Source organism: Aspergillus eucalypticola (assembly GCF_003184535.1).
Source record: "Aspergillus eucalypticola CBS 122712 chromosome Unknown BO83scaffold_25, whole genome shotgun sequence".
Classification (NCBI taxonomy): Eukaryota; Fungi; Ascomycota; class Eurotiomycetes; order Eurotiales; family Aspergillaceae; genus Aspergillus; species Aspergillus eucalypticola.
This window is the reverse complement of record NW_020290299.1, coordinates 46,878-66,511: the sequence shown is the minus strand read 5'-3', so window position 1 is coordinate 66,511 and position 19,634 is coordinate 46,878. Positions and strand designations below refer to the sequence as shown.

At 47.5% G+C, this 19,634-nt stretch overlaps 7 protein-coding genes across 7 annotated transcripts; 6 read left to right on the top strand and 1 right to left on the bottom strand.

Annotated features, from left to right (window-relative positions):
* The first annotated feature begins 654 nt into the window (after positions 1–654).
* BO83DRAFT_419657 (cystathionine gamma-synthase) lies at positions 655–3,271 on the top strand. Its single transcript, XM_025534893.1, has 5 exons — positions 655–788; positions 936–2,352; positions 2,446–2,629; positions 2,687–2,729; positions 2,810–3,271. Exons 1-5 carry the CDS (start codon positions 744–746, stop codon positions 2,927–2,929), a joined length of 1,809 nt encoding a protein of 602 aa, XP_025384828.1. The 5' UTR covers positions 655–743; the 3' UTR covers positions 2,930–3,271.
* A 492-nt stretch (positions 3,272–3,763) lies between these two features.
* Positions 3,764–4,650, top strand: BO83DRAFT_381073 (mitochondrial 54S ribosomal protein mL58). Its single transcript, XM_025531900.1, has one exon. The coding sequence runs from the start codon at positions 3,834–3,836 to the stop codon at positions 4,437–4,439; it is 606 nt and encodes a 201-aa protein (XP_025384827.1). The 5' UTR covers positions 3,764–3,833; the 3' UTR covers positions 4,440–4,650.
* Positions 4,651–5,008: 358 nt separating this feature from the next.
* BO83DRAFT_381072 (M20 family dipeptidase) lies at positions 5,009–6,786 on the top strand. Its single transcript, XM_025531899.1, has 4 exons — positions 5,009–5,106; positions 5,243–5,274; positions 5,334–5,401; positions 5,469–6,786. The coding sequence occupies exons 1-4, from the start codon at positions 5,075–5,077 to the stop codon at positions 6,597–6,599; spliced, it is 1,263 nt and encodes a 420-aa protein (XP_025384826.1). The 5' UTR covers positions 5,009–5,074; the 3' UTR covers positions 6,600–6,786.
* A 612-nt stretch (positions 6,787–7,398) lies between these two features.
* On the top strand, positions 7,399–12,104 carry BO83DRAFT_381069 (DNA repair protein SMC6). The gene is made up of 14 exons (XM_025531898.1): positions 7,399–7,642; positions 7,694–8,103; positions 8,167–8,686; positions 8,737–8,964; positions 9,021–9,580; positions 9,632–9,725; positions 9,784–10,049; positions 10,106–10,762; positions 10,812–10,914; positions 10,975–11,133; positions 11,189–11,328; positions 11,381–11,429; positions 11,480–11,577; positions 11,629–12,104. Exons 1-14 carry the CDS (start codon positions 7,562–7,564, stop codon positions 11,675–11,677), a joined length of 3,414 nt encoding a protein of 1,137 aa, XP_025384825.1. The 5' UTR covers positions 7,399–7,561; the 3' UTR covers positions 11,678–12,104.
* Positions 12,105–12,707: 603 nt separating this feature from the next.
* Positions 12,708–14,863, top strand: dhh1 (DExD/H-box ATP-dependent RNA helicase DHH1). Its single transcript, XM_025525923.1, has 5 exons — positions 12,708–12,826; positions 12,882–13,058; positions 13,120–13,192; positions 13,251–13,847; positions 13,898–14,863. Exons 2-5 carry the CDS (start codon positions 13,015–13,017, stop codon positions 14,699–14,701), a joined length of 1,518 nt encoding a protein of 505 aa, XP_025384824.1. The 5' UTR covers positions 12,708–12,826; positions 12,882–13,014; the 3' UTR covers positions 14,702–14,863.
* Positions 14,864–16,426: 1,563 nt separating this feature from the next.
* On the top strand, positions 16,427–17,848 carry BO83DRAFT_430058 (putative mitochondrial tricarboxylate transporter (Ctp); the record flags this gene model as incomplete). The annotated part of the gene is made up of 9 exons (XM_025535500.1): positions 16,427–16,459; positions 16,523–16,577; positions 16,630–16,650; positions 16,708–16,839; positions 16,914–17,061; positions 17,167–17,424; positions 17,487–17,522; positions 17,586–17,735; positions 17,791–17,848. The coding sequence occupies 9 exons, from the start codon at positions 16,427–16,429 to the stop codon at positions 17,846–17,848; spliced, it is 891 nt and encodes a 296-aa protein (XP_025384823.1).
* A 63-nt stretch (positions 17,849–17,911) lies between these two features.
* BO83DRAFT_439950 (putative mitochondrial translation release factor (RF-1)) lies at positions 17,912–19,524 on the bottom strand. The gene is made up of 3 exons (XM_025536216.1): positions 19,315–19,524; positions 19,078–19,247; positions 17,912–19,025 (listed from the first exon to the last, which is right to left on the bottom strand). The coding sequence occupies exons 1-3, from the start codon at positions 19,415–19,417 to the stop codon at positions 18,006–18,008; spliced, it is 1,293 nt and encodes a 430-aa protein (XP_025384822.1). The 5' UTR covers positions 19,418–19,524; the 3' UTR covers positions 17,912–18,005.
* Positions 19,525–19,634: the final 110 nt, after the last annotated feature.

Below are 19,634 nucleotides of genomic sequence, written 5' to 3'. Positions count from 1 at the left end.
CTACTATTAGTACTACTTAGTTCTACATCAAAGGCCTTTCTTTTTTTTTTCCTTTAATTCCATGAATTATATAACATAATCTCTATTCTCTTGGGTAATCTTGTATTCAGGTCTTGTCATATCTATCTATGTACCTGAATATCAGGGTTAGGTACATAAATTTGATACGACGCCTGGATAATTTGCCATAATGCTGTGGCTTGAGGTTATCTACACGTGGAACACATTAGCTATCTACTTTGTCATACTTGCATAGTCTCCGTCTATTGTAGATGGATTATATGGGAAGTACTTCGGAGATAGGTACCCCGCATACAGTGTAAGGTAGCCCTTCCGTATTACCATGTAGCAAGTGCAACAGCCTAACAGTATCAGTCAACCCTCCCTCGCCATCACAATCTATGGAATGAGGAACAGAAGTAGAAATAGATTTTTTGGGCTTATAGTACTTATTAGTTAGGGACTAAGCATGATGGCTACAATGATACTTTATCTAATGAGTTCTAAATTGTCCTGGGATGTACTGGTATTGATCATTGGCTAGACTTACTTCTCTGAGGGCAGCGCCGAAATCGCAGTTGACTCATTAGAATTAGTACGACCTACTAGTTAGTAGTTACTTATTGTCCTGACAAGTTTTCTTACCATCCGCCACCTCGCTAACATTCTTTACACTACGTACCTTCTTTTGTCCGCCTCTGTTCTTACTGTCTTCGAAATAGTGCCGTTTCCTTTGTGCTACAATGATCCAAGACATCGGAGGCCCGGTCCCTCCTCACACTGATCACGTATGCTCTAACCCCGCGCAACCCCGCCCAGCTTCTATTCACCACCCTTTTAGTTTTTGTCTCGGTCGCCGTTGCGGCTCGGACGAGATGCGCAAGGGCTTAGAAGCTATTCTAAATCACATTTGGGCTTTACTCACATCTTCATAGGCAGTCAGTGTATCCCTTCCAACATGGAAAGCGAATGTTGCATACGAGGAAGGAGAGTCATGGGTTGTGAATAAGATGCAATGCGGTTATCCTCGGTTCTTTATACACCCCATCATACAGGATCTGGCGAGGGAGATCGTACGTCGCTATGGAAGCCCAGAATTGGAAACGGCTATACTATTCCCTTCCCTCAAAACATCAGGGGTCTGCTATTCATTTCTCAAATCGAAAATACAAGCCGAGGATCCCTGCAATGTCCGGACAATGGATTTTGCCCTTCCCATTCAGGGCGAAGACGCGCCGTCTGGTACGGACTTGATACTATCGTGTGTGATATATCCCATCCAATACGCGCCAATCGCCAAGCAGGTCTGGCAACATACAGGAAATGGAATCTCAAGTAGACGTGCTGAGTTCTGCCTAAACGCTTTAAGGGATGGGTTTCTCGTGGAAAGGAAACCTGTAGCTCAAACTATTGCATCGCCACGGTTTTTCAAGGGGCCCAGGAGGTATCAGGGTCGAGAGTCCATAAGTGGAAAGTCTCAGGGAAGTGGGACGCACGCACGCGACAGTACTACAGGTACAATTACGACAACCAGCAGCATGCAAGATGGCCGCGAACATGTCCAGTTCATTGAAGAACGATTCGGTCGGAATCTAAGCACCTCGCTGGCCGGTCAGGCAAGGCTGGCTGTACGGCGACGCATTGCGGGCGTTTTGACAGCCGATGTGGAGCTTGACGAGGCCCTTGAAGAAGAGTCAGGAGAAGGACGTGTCGCGGGGCTGACAGAGTCCGATGTTTTTCTCTTTCCGACCGGCATGAGTTCCATCTTCAACGCTCATCAGATGTTGATGGTTGCGAAGGGAGAGATGAAGAGCATCTGCTTTGGATTTCCCTACACCGACACCCTAAAGATACTTCAAAAATGGGGCCCGGGCTGTTTGTTCTATGGTCATGGCTCTTCGGAGGATCTTGATGACCTGGAGTCAAGGCTACTGAAAGGAGAGAGATTCCTCGCTCTATTCACTGAGTTTCCGGGCAATCCGTTACTGAAAGCCCCTGATTTGAAGAGGATCCGATCACTCGCCGACAGGTATAATTTCGCTGTTGTAGTAGATGAGACGGTTGGGAATTTCCTCAACATCAATGTGCTTTCCTATGCAGATATTGTGGTAAGCAGCTTGACCAAGATCTTCAGTGGTGACAGTAATGTTATGGGAGGGAGTGCAGTACTTAACCCCAATGGGCATCATTACGGTTCTCTAAGAAATATATTTGCACGCGAATATGAGGACAATCTTTGGGCAGAAGATGCCGTGTTCCTCGAAAGGAATAGCCGCGATTTCATATCCAGAATTGATAAGATCAATAAGACTACGGAAGACATCACAGCGATGTTGGAGGACTCTCCACTCGGTAAGCTAACGATCAAATCTCTTCGATGTTGGACTATTGGGTGTCATTGCTCGATGTACCTGCCCAATGCGTTCAATACTAACTGACTTGCAGTGAAAAAGGTTTACTATCCGAAGTACAACTCTTCAAGACCCTTGTATGAAGCATTTCGCAACAAAAATGGAGGATATGGCGGTCTATTTTCGGTTACATTTCATTCAACGGCAGCGGCAGTTGCTTTCTTTGATCAACTCGAAGTACTCAAAGGACCTAGTCTCGGTACTAATTTTACCCTGAGGTAGGTCATTATCATGGCAGGAAAATGGGCGACAAGCCTGTTAACATTGATGCTTAGTTGCCCTTACACTCTGTTGGCGCACTATAGTGAACTAGAATGGGTAAGTCAACCTCTCCGATCTCCGACACGGCATGAACTTTGCTTTTAGTTGGGTATATACTCATGCTTTTCATCATTTAGGCAAGCTCATTTGGTGTCGACTTTGACCTAGTAAGGATAAGTGTCGGCTTAGAAGATGTTTCGGATCTTCGCCAGCGATTTCAGCAGGCCTTGAATGCTGTCGCTGAAGTAAACACATAATGCAGGCTTCCTGGAAAGAGCGTTTATAGACTTACGAAAGCATGCATCATATGACCTACATAACATGCGACTTTCGAAACCATAGCTCTTTGGGTGACTACATATCTAGTGGACTGCCTGGTAGCTTGGTGAAAGAAAGTACTGAACTTCCAAGGGCCTATCATAGCCAATTAGCCATGGCTTGAGGTTCCAGAAATTAGCCCAGTACCGCGATGAATATTTGCTCTATTAACTTTTCACTCGTGTTCCACTTATCTATGAAGCCAATAACGACTTTCCGAGTGTTGTATCTGTGGACCCTTAGACTAGAGACCCTTTGACAACCAAATACAAATATTAAGGGCCCAAGTAGCTGGGCAAACTTGCCGGTAAACCATAGGTGATTGATCTTCTTAGTTGCCTTCATGATAAGAAGCAGCTATAAGCTAAACCAGCTGGTGCACCCAGTGCTCCGAATTGCTTTAGATGGTATTTTAAAGAACAGCGATACTTATAACGATAATCAGGACAAAGACTCTAATAACAATAACGGCTGAAAAGCGAAGACTAAACGGTGTAAATAAAGTCTGTACCCACGTTTCTCTACATGATCAGTTAGGCTAGTGCGGAGCCAGAGTCACGAGACTAGCAGTTCGGAAAAAGTCGACTTCCCCAATTTCGTCCGGTACCTCCCCTACAAACCTCTACTTGGCTATGTCTAATTAATCTTAGGCTTTTGGCATATTCTCGTATGTGTTCCACTTTAACACTTCCTATGTGCTGTATATTTATGTTAAATCAATGATTCACTAATTGCTCACTTCTGCTTCCTTGCACTAGGTACCATCTGACGGCCACCTCTTCCTCCAGCTGTAGCTGCTTACTTGCTGTCATCTCAGAACCGAAAAGACTGAGATTGGTCGCGATGGCGAATTGCCTTGCAGCTCCTAGGCGGCCTCTTCTGGCACTGCCATTCCTTCTGCCCTCTCCTTACGAGTGCGTCACCCTAGGTTTGCGACGCAATCAGTCTTCATACAGGCGCACAAAGCAGCGTCTACGTGTCAAGCCAGATGCCTCATTTGGCTCTTCTGTGAGCCATTCTCAAGAGGATCATATCATCTACAACCCACCGTCAAGTGCGCCGTCAGTTTACCACACGCCCACTAAATTCCTGCCCTCTGATGATATCCGGAGAAATTTGCGCAACGCGTCTGTCAAGGGTAGCAACGCCGAATCCCTTCCCCTCGCAGCCAAAGTGACCACCGAGAAAAAATACCATCTAAACCCATCAGATATAAGAGAGATTCGCAGGCTCAGGGCCACTGATCCGATGACATGGAGTCGGTTGAAGTTGGCCAAGCGCTTCGACTGTTCCCCAATGTTTATTGCAATGGTCTGTGAGGCTAGTCCAGAGAAGAAGGACATCCAAAAGCGAATCCTGGAAGCTGTGCAATCAAGATGGGGATCGAAACGTCGGATGGCCAGAGAAGACCGACAGCTGCGGAAGGAGACATGGGGAAGGGATCAGTAAAGCCACAATCAGCTATTGTTTTCCCCCTCCCCCACTTGTCTTTACCTCAATAATATTTTCTGTCACGCACCGCCTTACTTTCGATTGGGTGTACCAAAGAGACTTGTTCGCTTGCGAACATGCATCGAGGAAGCTCAACATTTGTATAAAATCATGTATTCTAGCGTTGTCACTCTTGGGAAATGAAATGTATTTTAGAAGATTGGCTGTGTTATTGGCTTTGTTTCTTTTCTTTACCTTTCAGTAGCGCCCACATTCTCCTGGTTCTTATCGAGGTTAGATGCTCATTAATGGCTATGGGCGCTTATTTGCGCTCCGGAACGGGAACCTTCCTAGTACCCAGCCGAGGTGGGCAGGGCGGACAACCAACCGAATGATAGCGAGGATACTGTTAGGTAAACCTGTGTCAACCCAACAAGCAAATCAGGTTACTTCCATTATCTTCCACAGCACAAATGCCCCTCCCCCTCCGTCGCATTGCAACATCGCTTAGCTGGAGGGAGTGCAGATTATATCTGTCATCATCACCTGCGCACTTCAAGGAAATCCGGGCGCCACGAATATCTTCCATTCAGCATCAAATACGCTATCTATCTTCACGCCGCTCATTTTACGGAAATATCAGTGATCCGAAAATGGCACCGCAACTTGAACCTTTCTTCAAGCAGTAAGCCACAGCTTCATTTTACTCGTCCTCTATGTTGTCATTGCTGGTTTTGCTTCTACTTTGGCCGTTTCCTTCCTTGGTATATGCTTCTACTATGGTCCGCTGGCTGACATGATTTGGGTGACCATCTGCACAGGGTCGACGATTTGTCGGGCTCTTTCATTGACCGTACGTCACGCTCTCCCAAACTCCTGCTGTTGAGGATACATCCTCAAATAACTCAAAAGGTCTACGAAAGGCTGTCGCCATCCCATCTATTTCCGCACAGGATGAGAATAGAAAGGATGTCTTCAAGGTGTGTACTGCAACCCGACTCAGCCCTCATCACTACTAAACTAATCCCTCATTTTTTCCCCCATCAGATGGCCCAGTTTCTTGCTTCCGAGCTTGAGAATTTGGGTGCCGAAGTGGAACAGAGACCGTTAGGTAAACAACCTGGAAAAGAGCACCTGGATCTTCCCCCGGTTGTGCTTGCTCGTTATGGTAATGACAAGAGCAAGCGAACCATCCTGGTCTATGGGCACTATGACGTGCAGCCGGCTTTAAAAGAAGATGGCTGGGCGACAGAGCCTTTCGAGTTGACCGTCGATGATCAGGGAAGAATGTACGGGCGCGGAAGCACGGACGATAAAGGTCCCGTCCTCGGCTGGCTGAATGTTATCGAAGCTCATAAAAGGGCTGGTGTTGACTTCCCGGTCAATCTGCTCTGTTGCTTTGAGGGGATGGAGGAGTATGGCTCAGAAGGTTTGGAAGAGTTCATTCAAACCGAGGGCAAGGAATTTTTCAAAGATGCAGATGCCGTTTGCATCTCGGACAACTATTGGCTTGGGACCGAAAAGCCTTGCTTGACCTACGGGCTCCGAGGCTGCAACTACTACTCCGTGAGCATCTCGGGACCTGGTCAGGACTTGCATAGCGGGGTCTTTGGTGGCACAGCACACGAGCCGATGACTGATCTGGTTCATGTGCTATCTAAACTTGTCGATTCGCAGGGAAATATCCTGATCCCTGGAATCATGGATCTTGTTGAGCCCCTTACGGAGGAAGAAAAATCCCTATACCCTGGCATCAACTACACTATGGATAATCTTCACGAGTCACTGGGCAGCGAGACAAGCATTCATTCCACCAAAGAGAGAACTCTCATGGCAAGATGGAGGTACCCGTCTCTTTCTCTCCATGGCATTGAGGGCGCATACTCTGCTCCTGGCGCGAAGACAGTAATTCCAGCTAAGGTCATCGGCAAGTTCTCAATCCGAACTGTGCCGAATATGGAAAGTGAGGACGTGAACAAACTCGTCTTCGACTATGTCAAGGCAGAGTTCGCCAAATTGAATAGCAAGAACACATTGAACGTGTGGCTCCAGCATGATGGAAAGTGGTGGGTTGCCAGTCCGAAGCATTGGAACTTCTCGGCTGCAAGCAAAGCTGTGAAACAGGTTTTCGGTGTTGAGCCGGATATGACCCGTGAGGGTGGCAGGTATGTCTTCTGATTCATACTCGCCATCTGTTACACTGCTTCAGATACTTTGAGACTGATATCCATATAGTATCCCTGTCACACTAAGCTTCGAGCAAGCTACAGGCAAGAATGTCCTCCTCCTACCTATGGGAAGCTCGACTGATGCTGCTCATTCGATCAACGAGAAGCTCGATAAGAGGAATTATATCGAAGGAATCAAGTTGCTGGGAGCGTATTTGCATTACGTTGCGGAGGAGCCTATGGACATCTGACCGTATGACACTTTGGAGACCTTCGCAGTCGCTTAAGTCTACGTCACCCCTCTCACTCACAGTGTGAGAATATCCGGTGAATGACTTGTCCTCTTCCAGTGGGACCTCGAAGGTACCTGGGGCCTCATGGCATACATTGAAGCTTGCAGCTCTCTGCATAGTACCTAGGGATGCTTCGTCCCAGTATAAGTCATATCATTCGGATGAGGGACCCTGTAGCATCGCAAATTCCAAGATATTCGCATAATCACTAGAGGCAATGATCACCAGTCGTTCTTTTGCATCAAAGCAATGGCAAGGTATACAGCGTACGTAGGCAAGATGGTAATTTATGCCCTAAAAGGGCTGCATAAAATACCTTGGAAGTTAGCAAGCAGCGAGCTCCGTAAGACAACATCAACCGCAGGGTGTGGATATTTGCGGTGTTGTTCCTTTCAGTCTTCTCCCGAAGGAGCCTTAATTGGATTCCTTTCATGTCACGTGTAATGACGACGCGCGACGACGCGACTTATCAATATCCGATAAGCTTCCAAACACGAAACAAAGATGGGTACAGTTCTTTCGGCTTCAGCGGCCAAGCCACCAAGTAGTGAATGAAAGGAGCAATCTGGTTCTTTGTCGACCGTTTCATTTAATCTTGAACATTCTCTCGTCTCCCCTTTCTATTCAAATCATATGCTATGGCCAGTTGCAATCCCGATATTTCAGCCGCCTTTCCTCGATGCCGTCAATGAAACGCTCTCAAACGTCCCTAGAGCCTTCGGACTCGGGCGATGAAAATACTAGCGGCTACTCGACTTCGGTATGTGGCAGTCTTAACGTATAAGTAAGGCCGCTAACCTGGACGAACTAGCCAAAACGCCTCCGTAGGACTAACAGTCCTCTTTCAAAGGGGAGCGCTGTGGACAGAAATGATGGTGATGAAGGATCAAGAGTCCGATCCCTTACGCAGGCTCTTGATGATGACGATGAGGATGAACTTGAGTTACGGGCTACCCAGGTCATTCAAGAAAGATACTCGTTCGCTACTGATGAACCAAATATACCTGCCGAGCATGGCATATTGGAGCGTGTTGAGTGTTACAATTTCATGTGCCATGACCATTTTTATGTTGATCTAGGCCCTCTAATCAACTTTATCGTGGGCAAAAATGGTAGCGGCAAGAGTGCAGTCCTCACGGCCATTACTCTTTGCTTAGGTGGTAAGGCATCTACTACCAATCGAGGCCAGAGTCTAAAAAGCTTCATCAAGGAAGGCAAAGAGTAAGTGATACCCGAACCCTCTTCTGAATAGTTCTAATGTCTAGTTCTAATGTGGCAATGAAGGCATGCAATCATTGTTGTGCGAATTAAGAACCAAGGAGATGGCGCTTATATGCCAGATGATTATGGCAAGTTTATCACTATAGAACGCCACTTCTCCAGAAATGGCACAAGTGGGTTCAAGATAAGATCAGAAAATGGCCGTATCATGTCCACCAAGAAGTCAGAGCTCGATGCCATCATTGACTATTTCACCCTGCAATTCGACAACCCAATGAATGTTCTCTCCCAGGATATGGCCCGCCAATTCATCGGCTCATCAAGTCCTAGTGAGAAATACAAGTTTTTTGTGAAGGGCGTCCAACTCGAGCAGCTCGATCAAGATTATCGATTAATTGAGGAATCTGGTGACCAAATCGAGGAGAAACTGAGGGGCCGGGAACAGGATATAGCGATATTGCAAAGTAGGAAGGAAACTGCGAAACGAAAGCTTGATATTTCCAACCAACACGATTCCCTGCGGAACCGGATCAGGAATGTTCGGAATCAAATGGCCTGGGCTCAGGTGGAGGAACAAGAAAGGGTATCCTTATATCTTCCCAAATCATCCATTACGTTTCTGACAGCCAACAGATAAGGGACTCTTTAGACGAAGAACTTCTCGCGGCAGACAACCAGATCGCAGCTGACGAAGCTGATTTGACCAATTTTGATGTTACTATTAACGCGGCTGCAGCTGAGCTTGAGGCCGCCGCGGGATCTGTTCGCCAAGCTAATGCGAAGCGAGGCCAGCTCCAAGATGAGAAAGACGAAATCCAAGCGAGATGGGATGCGCAAATGACTGAGCGTCATGGACTGCAGGTATGATCCGTAAACACCTTGCAATCACATGAAGAGCTTTTTAATGTTATCTCTAGGCCGAACAACGCCGGATCAGAGAATATCTGAAGGCAGCAGAAGAAAGAATAGCTACTACTCAACGGAGTATTGACGAAGAGAACCGGCGTTTAGCTGAGATTAGCGGCGGTAGCTTTACTCGAAAGCAGGAGGAACTTGAGCGAGCAAAAGAAGAGGCCTCCCAAGCCCGTGCTCGGTATGAGGAACATAGTAGCGACCGTGACCGTCTATTCCATGACATAAACGAGGCTGAAGAAAAAGTTCGGGAGGCCGAAGGGCCAGTCGATAAAATCAGGGCCGATATTAAGGAGGCTGAATCGCTTTTGTCAACCCTGAAAAGGGAAGGGGGTCCACAGAATTCTGGGTTTCACGAGAGAATGCCATTCCTTTTGAGAGCCATTGAACAAGAACGTTCCTTTACTAATCGTCCTGTCGGGCCTCTTGGTCATTACGTGCGCCTGCTCAAGCCAGAGTGGTCTTCGATTCTTGAGAACGCATTCGGCACCACGCTGAACAGCTTTGTGGTAACTTCACCCAGGGACTCGAAGATTCTCTTCCAGATCATGAGGAAAGTTAACTGGTGAGTTTTCTATCTTCGTCACAAATTTGATATCTCTGACACTGCCGAAAGTGAGTGCCCCGTTCTGATAGGGAGTGATAAACACATCAATACTTCAGGCAATGAACCCGATTCTCAGTACGATACAGCCTTGCGGGTCCTTGAGGTGAGGAACTTCTGTAAGCGCCATTATGGTGAGTCTGGTCGGACTAATTCGCTTTTAGTTTGATAACGAGTGGGTTCGTGGACAGTTGATCATCAACCATCATATAGAAAAGATGCTGCTTATTGAGAACTTAGAAGAAGCATCTTCTGTTCTCTTTGATGGGCAACAGCCTAGAAACGTTAAACGTTGTTATTGCATTGACCAAACAAACAGACGCAGGGGTATTCATCTTTCTTTTAGCAGGACTGGTGAACCAAGCCAAGCACCAGTCCCAGCCTACAAGGGTTCTCCGCGAATGAGGTCAGATCGGGAATCTCAAATTAGGTGAATAATATCTATCGTTCTACAAGGCCCCCTGCTAGTGCTAACAACTTCTTTAGGGTACAGCAGAGTGTCGTGGCAGATCTAAAGCAGGACCTTAGCCGTCACGAACAAGAGCTTCGGTCTGCTCAGTCTCGGCTGGAAAGCTGCAAGCAAGCCCGTCAAAAACACGACCGAAGGTCAAACGAACTAAGAATTGCAGCACAGAGAATGGAAGACCGTGTCGAAGAGTTGATGGATGCGCTTGACAGGGAGGCTCCCGAGGATGGCCGCCTCGACGGGCTTCGGACCACACTGCAAGAGGCAGAAGAGGAAAGGCACCTTAATGAGGGATCAATGAATGACGCCACCGATGCTATGGAGGCCTTGATGAAAAAACTGAAAGCAATCAAGCAAGAGCTCGCGGCCAAAGACGCTGAGATTGCCATCGTACAAGAAGAGCTCAAAGTTGCTCAGGATGCGGAACGCAAGGCTGATGAAGAGCGCCGAAAGAGGATAAATGATAAGAACGCAGCAGCAGAAAGAATCGAGGATCGCAAGCGGGACAGAGATAGAGTCAAGAACAAGCGAGATGAGATCGCGGTACGTATCGTTGACTTCAGCGAAAAGGCAAATATAATCTGTGACCGAGTTGCCATCGAGGAAGGTGAAACAGCAGCTAGTCTGGACAGAAAACTCGAACGACTTCACAACGACATCAAGCGCTACGAGCAACAGTCAGTATAATCATATGTCTACAAGTATGAAGCGCTAATCATTGCGTAGGCTGGGAGCATCTCGCGACGAGTTACTTGCTGAGGTCACAAAGGCTAGCGAAGCCTATGATCGAGCTTTGAAGCAAGTAGAGGAGTTTAGGTTGTTGGCCGAAGTACGTACAGACCTCTCCCCTTCTCCCCATGAAACATCCAGTTGCTGACATAAAAGCAAGGTTCTTAAGGCGACACTGAATGTCCGCAAAAACCGCTGGCTAATTTTCAGATCACACATTTCATCTCGTGCCAAGGCACAATTCACTTACCTTCTGAGTGAAAGAAGCTTCAGAGGTCGGCTTCTGACCGATCATGAGGGCAAGCTTCTCGACTTACAAGTATGTTTGCTCTTGGCCGTCATTTTTGCTAAAGTACTCTGACAGTGCTTCATAGGTGGAACCGGACATCACAAAAGACAGCGCTGGTCGTGGTGCGAAGACACTTTCTGGCGGCGAGAAGTCATTTTCTCAAGTATGTCTGTTATTGGCATTGTGGGAGGCTATGGGGTCTCCAATTCGTTGCTTAGATGAATTGTAAGTTATCCAGAACCTTCAACAGGCCCTGTAGCTGACACGAATTTTCTAGCGATGTGTATATGGATCACATTAACAGGAAGATGGCTATCGATATGCTTGTATGTCGGACTTATCACGCCCAATCTGTACGTGCTAACGGGCCTATAAGATGCTAGCTGCCAGACGGTCGATAGGACGGCAATTCATTCTTATTACCCCCGGGTCAAGATCAGATATTACTTTGGCGCCTGACGTCTGTGTAAAGGAGTACGTCTGTGAACGAGATTGCTTGAACTGCAGCTAACATGTTCCCTATAGGTTGGCGGAGCCCGAGAGGGGTCAGACAAGACTAACGTTTTCACGGTAATTTTCAGTGGCTGTTGCATCACTGGTTTTCATTTCCTACTCTATTCTCACCCAGACTATCCATTCTCTGTCCCCTTTTTTGGGGGGGTGGCGGGGCGCTTTGGTCCGTTTCCTTCAACCTCACTGCATATCCTCTTTATGCATCAACGGCTTTCATCTACTTTCTAGAGCCCTTTCATGCAGTAACCAGTTCCCCTCGTTCTTCTTGTGGGCCATAGGATAAGACCGGGAAAATTATGGCCTGGGCACGCTATACTGCCGCATTTGCTATACTTGAGACACTATATGGAGGGATAAAATCGTCTTCCGCAGTGGGAGAAAATCAAAAATCCGTGTCTCACTAGCAGAATCTTTTTAAGCCGGGGTTTGAGCAATATGTCAAGCCTAGAGCCTTGGCAAATTGATGAATTTGATAGTAAATGAAATATCTAAGCAGTTGCTAGCCTAGATAAGAACTTAAGATTTCAATGTATTGAACCCGGCGTTGTAAGAGCAGCCCAATGTTAGTAGAGTCGGTCTTTGCGGTGTGGAGTAACTAGTAGTTACCGCCTACGTATGTGCCTAGGTAGGTACCTTAAGTAAGACTGCCACATGACCCGTGCTGCGGAAGCTGGTGTTCCGTATTTATGTGTATGATGCGTATTATTCACCACTCCCACCACCACATTGAAGTTTTCCATCCTCTTTCCACTTCACTCTCTACGATAAGCCATTCGCCTTTCACTCAGTGCGAGCCAAATCCGTCAAATAAAATTCCTCAAAACCAATCCAACACCTAATCTTAGGATCGGCTACCCATACGTCCGAATTGTTCGAATCGCAGCCCACATCCGTGGCACCCATCCAATTCTGTCTTCCCGAGTTTCGTTCCTGACGTCCAACCAAACGGCCCGCACACAGGCACGCCGCACTTCACATCAAGTCGCTGTCAAGTTTCCAGTTGACGATTTAATCATCAGAGGCCCCTTAAATACACCCTTGTCTCTTTCAACTCTTGCATAGCTCTTTTCGTCCTCATTCGGCTCCGAGCGGCCTCATTATATTGGGAACGGAAGCACAACCTTTGCATCCGGCCAACTTATTCACCTCACCACCTTGTGTTGTCCACCCGACTTCCGGTCTTCTCGAAGATAGGATTCCCCAACATTAAGTACTTTAATTTATATCATTTCCCTCGTGAGATCACACAGGCTAATGTATTTCAGACTTGGATCGAGCTAGTAATCACCACTGTCTGTCCCATCGCATTTGAGTGTTCCGCAACATATCGTTTGGAGGAAGAACAAGCAACCTACCCCACCTGATCTCCAATATTACCTCTTTCTACACCTGATCACCATGACCGACGCCTTAGCCTCTCAGCTGAATAACACTACTTTGGGGTACATTCACTGTCGCACGCTGGTTTATCCATATGATGAGGCTAACTTGAACACTTCGAAGGGATGCGAGCTCAGACGCGAAGTGGAAGGAGCAATTGAATGTCCCTGCCAAAGATGCGAGACCACAAACTGAGGTTCGTCTGGATCATGAACAATGGGTATGGATGTTGATTGCAATCTAATGCGGCTTAGGATGTGACTGCTACGAAAGGCTTGGAGTTCGAAGACTTCTACATCAAACGCGAACTGATGATGGGTATATTCGAAGCTGGTTTCGAAAAGCCTTCTCCAATCCAGGAAGAGACGATACCAGTCGCTCTTACAGGCAGGGATATCTTGGCGCGAGCCAAGAATGGCACCGGAAAAACAGCAGCTTTCGTTATTCCTACCTTGGAGCGCATCAATCCTAAAAGCACCAAGACACAAGCCCTTATCCTTGTTCCTACAAGAGAGCTGGCGCTCCAAACGTCACATGTCTGCAAAACTTTGGGAAAGCACCTCGGTATCAATGTTATGGTCACCACAGGAGGTACCGGCTTGATGGATGACATTATTCGGCTGAACGACGCAGTCCATATCCTCGTCGGGACCCCAGGGAGAGTCCTGGACCTGGCCAGCAAAGGGGTTGCTGACCTCTCCGAGTGTCCTACATTTGTTATGGACGAGGCTGATAAGTTGCTGTCACCTGAATTTACTCCAGTCATCGAGCAACTACTATCATTCCATCCTAAAGACCGCCAAGTAATGCTTTTCAGCGCCACCTTCCCGCTTATTGTGAAGTCATTTAAGGTATGCTCCGTGCATGGAGACATCAATCACATGGATGCTGATATTCTTAGGACAAACACATGCGCAATCCGTACGAGATCAATCTCATGGACGAGCTCACTCTCCGTGGAATCACGCAGTATTATGCCTTTGTTGAGGAAAAGCAGAAAGTCCACTGCTTGAACACACTTTTCTCCAAGTTACAAATCAATCAATCCATTATCTTCTGCAATTCTACCAACCGTGTCGAGTTGCTCGCTAAGAAGATAACGGAACTGGGTTATTCTTGCTTCTACTCCCATGCCAGAATGCTTCAGCAGCATCGCAATCGGGTGTTCCACGACTTCAGGAATGGTGTTTGCCGGAACCTTGTTTGCTCGGATCTGCTAACTCGAGGTATTGACATTCAAGCCGTCAATGTTGTCATAAATTTTGATTTTCCGAAGAACGCCGAGACTTATCTGCACCGAATTGGTCGATCTGGCCGCTTTGGGCATCTTGGTCTTGCTATCAACCTTATCAATTGGGAAGACCGGTTCAATCTATATAAGATTGAACAGGAACTTGGAACTGAGATCCAGCCTATTCCACAAAACATCGACAAGAAGCTTTATGTCTATGACTCACCGGACACAATTCCACGCCCTATTGCCAATCCATCCCAGCCCCAGATTACTGCCCAAGCTGCGAATGCAAACATTGGTGAGCGTCGTCACAACCACCATATGAATGGTGGGCAGTACCAATATGGTAGGGGCCGGGGCTCTTATCGCGGAGGTCGTGGACAAGGCCAGCGTCGCAACATGCAGAACGAAACCAAGTTTGGCACTCAAGGACAGTCGAGCGGCAAGTCCCACCCAACGCAAGTGTCATAGACATAGGATCATGTGCTTCTCTGTCTCTTATCTTTCCACTTTTTACTCATATCTTGCATGTTTCCTTGCCATTCTATCATATTTCAAGTTCATTGTTCTGTTAGCTTTCTTTTCTCTCCCCCCCCCCCCCAACCCCCTCTTGTTCTTTTCTCTTCAACCTCTACCGGGTCGTTTCTTCGTTTGGAGAGGCCAGGTTGCAAGTGACTACGATAGCTTGTTCAAGCACTACAGATTCATTGTTTCTGTCATCGTTGCTGTATTCACTTGCCCGATATCATATCAACTATGATCTATGATAACGTTTGAAGAATTGTATTATAACGCATGCTATCCCTTCTCTCTCCGTTCCGTGTACTGCTCCGGCCGCCTCACTTCCCGCTTCCTACCATCTTATTCTATACCCTACCCCACCCTCTTCTTCAATTCGCCACGCCAAACCACTATGTACCTGCATTAGACGGTATGCACTTGGTACCGTGAGCACCATTATTTGCCTTCTGGCTTCCTTCCATGTACATAATTTCTTCTGCTCCACACCAGATGTTTCGATTTACGGTTTCGGGGCGTTTCCGGGCTTGAATTTCGACCTCCTTCTCTTGGCGTTTGAAGGTCTCTTTTAACTAACAGCTGGGTTTTTACTGATCAATTTCCATAGCCGCACGGCTATCCCGTCATTGCATATGCGTTATACGACTTTGAATCTTTAGGGTGAAAGATGCGCCGAGTTGAGATACTCCCGACATGCCTCTGCACCTTGGCTCAGTCATGACTACAACTATCGGCATATTTGTGGTCTGCGATTTGCATTCGGCGCACTGCGTTAATGGAGTTCGTTGTTATTTTGTGGCTTCATACAAGGGCCATTGTCGGACCGAGTGATCTGGCCCTTTTCTCACGCGTCGCATCTTCTCGACCAGTCACCTAGCAGTTCTTCCACCATCATAAACATCGCAGTTGGCATTTTTCATCACCTGCTGATGGACGTTTTTGTGAAGTACAGCAGAGGCTCGACGTTCGTTCGGTCTGAAGGCACATGAATTGCTTTGTGTTCGCCGACTAGGGACTCAATCTGGCATTTCAAATTGTCTCTGGCATCGGTGGCGCGAATGTGATTAACAGCTGGGAAAGGGGATGGGGGGAGGCAGGAGAGTTTGTGCGTTGATGTTATGCACAAAGGTGAAACGGGTGGGGATATCACGGATTAAAGTGACAAACCCAAAAGAAAAGAGACAGGAAAAGGAAAACCCCCCCCTTCAAAAAAAGAAAAGAAATGGAAAAGAAAATGGCAGAAGCAAAGCACAAAATAAAAGAGAGAGAGAAAGAAAAAGAAAAAAAAAATTAAAAACAAATGGGAAAACCCCCAGGGAGTGATTGATGCCGCCGCGTTCTCTCGGTTTTTAGAGCTTACAAAGTATGTAGTGCCTAGCGGAATGGAATCTTAAATCCCTGGGAATCGACCAGAATCATCTCGATAAATGTGAACATACACCCCAAATTACAATATGGGAAAGAGTGGTGAACGGTACTACGGAGCCCAGTTTAAGCTTAACTGATAATATTTTACTAATTACCTAAGTCTACCCCACGTAACTGGGTGGGTTGCGGGAGTTGCTCTCGCCGAGCCCCGTATCCCTAGTATGACTCCTAGTGCTGAGCGACCCCCGGCGAATACACAGCAGTCGGCTAACAGACTTCCACACGGGTCCTGCAGCAGATACCCTGGCAATGGCAACCTCCGAGAACGATAAGAGGCCTAAGGTTTGCTGCAATCCTCTTGGTACCCCAACCGTTCACCAACGTTTCTCCCTAACAAAGTATTAGCCCAGCAGCCTGCGGTCCATCATCGCAGGCTCTACTGCTGGTGCAATCGAGATCGGTAACCATCCTCTTATTAGAAATTAAGATGCTGCTTGCTAATTCGATGGCAGCAATTACCTATCCGGCCGAATGTAAGACCTTTTCAGACCTAGACCTTTCAATTATCGGTTAACACCTGGCGCGCTCAGTTGCGAAAACCCGATCTCAACTCAATCGCAGATTACCGGACGCAAAGAAACTCCCATGGCCGCCATTTGGAGCACAATGGTACGCTGGGTGCACAACTTTGATTATAGGGAATTCACTCAAGGCAGGAATTCGTGAGTCCATCCTGTTCCATCGAAACGATCTTGTAGCGGTATAGTCACTTATGCTGAGATCTATTTTCAAAAAGGGTTCGTCGCCTTCGATTGGTTGAAGTCACTTTTGCAGGATGAAAACGGCAAGATTTCTGGACCAAGAACAGTCATCGCAGGTTTCGGCGCAGGATTTACAGAGTCATTGCTAGCCGTTACTCCATTTGAGAGCATCAAAACACAATTGTCCGTTAAGTTCTGACCCTCATCGTACCATCGTACTGGGCCATAGCTTCTGCTGCGAATTGTACGAATAGAACTAACTGTGTCTGATGTCAATGGATACTGCAGGATCGATGATCGCAAATCACAAAATCCTCGCATGCGTGGATTCTTACATGGCAGTAAAGTGATCTTTCAGGAGCGGGGTGTTCGCGGTTTCTTTCAAGGCTTCGTCCCTACGACTGCACGACAGGCTGCCAACTCAGCTGTTAGGTTTTCGAGCTACACAATGCTGAAGCAAATGGCCCAGGGTTATGTCGCTCCAGGTGAGAAGTTGGGAACCGCGAGCACTTTCGCTCTGGGAGGCATTGCAGGCCTCATCACTGTGTACGCCTACCTACCCCTCGGGTATTGCTTACGATCATTATACTAACACTCTTGTGTGATAGCTATGTTACGCAACCTCTTGATACTGTCAAGACAAGGTATGTATCTGGCAGGCCGGGGGTGCATCACTTCAATGTAGCCGTACTCTGACACAACAGCAGGATGCAATCGCTGGAAGCCAGCAAGAACTACAAGAACAGTTTTGTCTGCGCTGCGCGTATATTCAAGGACGAAGGCATCTTCACCTTCTGGTCTGGTGCTGTCCCACGGCTAGCGAGATTGATTATGAGCGGAGGCATAGTGTTTACGATGTTCGTGCTAAAATAACCCTTTCGCTGAGTGTGCATGCGACTAACCCTCTTACAGGTACGAGAAAACCATGGATGCTTTGGATGGTCTCGATCCGGAAAGGCGATACATTTGATGGGGAGCACTTTGGCCAGTAGGTGCGACACATGGTGAGGAACACCATTACTATTCGGAATGCCCGATGCGTGTGAATTTATAGTGTGCCATATGATATGACTGTATCTACATCATGCCTATAAGCGAATAGCTGTCTTTGTGACGATACCTTGACCCTAACGCGGTTGGGCACGCAGTCCTTCTTTATCTTGGACTGATTCTTCAGCAGCCAAGGCCTCTATTTCGCGCTCGACGAGCCATGTCCGTACGCTTTCCATTACGGTTTCTAGGCCCTCGCCACCATCAAGAACACTATCCAGGTTGTGTATGGTGAGGCCGCTGCGATGGTCTGTGCAGCGATTCTGACCGTAATTGTAAGTCCGGATCTTGTCACCGCGTCCCATTCGAGCAACACCGCCCATTGCTCCTCTCCTTAGGTTAACCATTTCCTGTTCTCGGGCTTCTCGTCTTGCTTCAGCTATTCTCGCCCGTAAAACCTGCCAAGCCTTCTTTCGATTGGCATGTTGGGAACGTGAATCTTGCATGGAGACAACGGTACCCGTTGGTATATGGGTTAACCGAATAGCTGACTCGGTTTTGTTGACGTGCTGACCGCCTGCGCCACCGGCTCGCATCTTCTCTGTGCGAACCTCTTGAGGATCCACATAGTAGTCGCTGTTTGGGTCCTCGAAATTGAGTGAACTATCCAGGCCGCTTCCGGAGTCTGGAAAACTAGGAAGTATCATCACACTAACGGCACTGGTATGTGTGCGGCCCTTCGCCTCGGTGGCGGGAACCCTCTGTACTCTATGAACTCCCGACTCCGTTCTCAGGATGTCATAGGCCCCATCCGCGTCAACTTCCAGGACCGCTTCACTCAATCGGTCTTGCGCAGGGCCGTCTGCAACATCCTGTTTTATGAGGCTATATCTGAAACCACGACGTGAACAGAAGGCGATATACATCCTCAAAACCTCAAAAGCAAAAAGACCAGCCTCGTCACCACCTGCGCCGGGGCGTATTTCGAGCAAACATGGGAGGTCTGCGAAAGGGTGGCGAGGTATAAGGGCCTTCTTCAGATTATCCGCTATGGCAGGCAGCGCGACCTTGCTGCTCTCCAGATCTTCAACTGCAAGCGACCTCAGCTCAGCATCGGTTTCCGGGTCATTAAGCAATGACAAAAGTTCAGATATAGACTGCAATTTGTCAATAAAGCTCAGTACATAAATACATTGGAGAAAGACATACACTATTTGCGTGTTCCCACTCTTTTAAGGTACTTGCGATTGGCGCAAGTTCACCCACTCTTTTGGCGAGTTTCGCATCGAAAACCTCGGCCAAATGAGCGGAGAGTGTGGAATGTTCATTGGTCAGAGAACGAGCGCGTGCTAAGAGGGCTTGTGAAATGCCGGCGGAATCTACATCGGACCATATTAGTTTATTGCTAGACAATGAAACAGACATAGATATGAAGGTATAGCAGACCAGTTTTTAGGCCGCGCCGTTGTAGAAACGGACGGGGATTGGAGCCAAACCTAGCAGCAGACCGCACGAAACATCGAGCGCATATCCAGGGCGCGTTGAACATGTTCTATCGAGCTGTGATTGAATAAACCATGCTCGTTGGTCCCGACTCGAGAAAACCAGCAGCTGGAATTTCGGCTAGCTCGAGATTTGGGGCATGCGGAGGTTGTGATATGGCAAGTACGGATACGGATTTAACAGCTCCATACGGGAATCTAACGGGTGGTAATATTACCGTATGTAATGTTGCCGTAAAGGCCAGACTGGAAGAAGATGGTCAT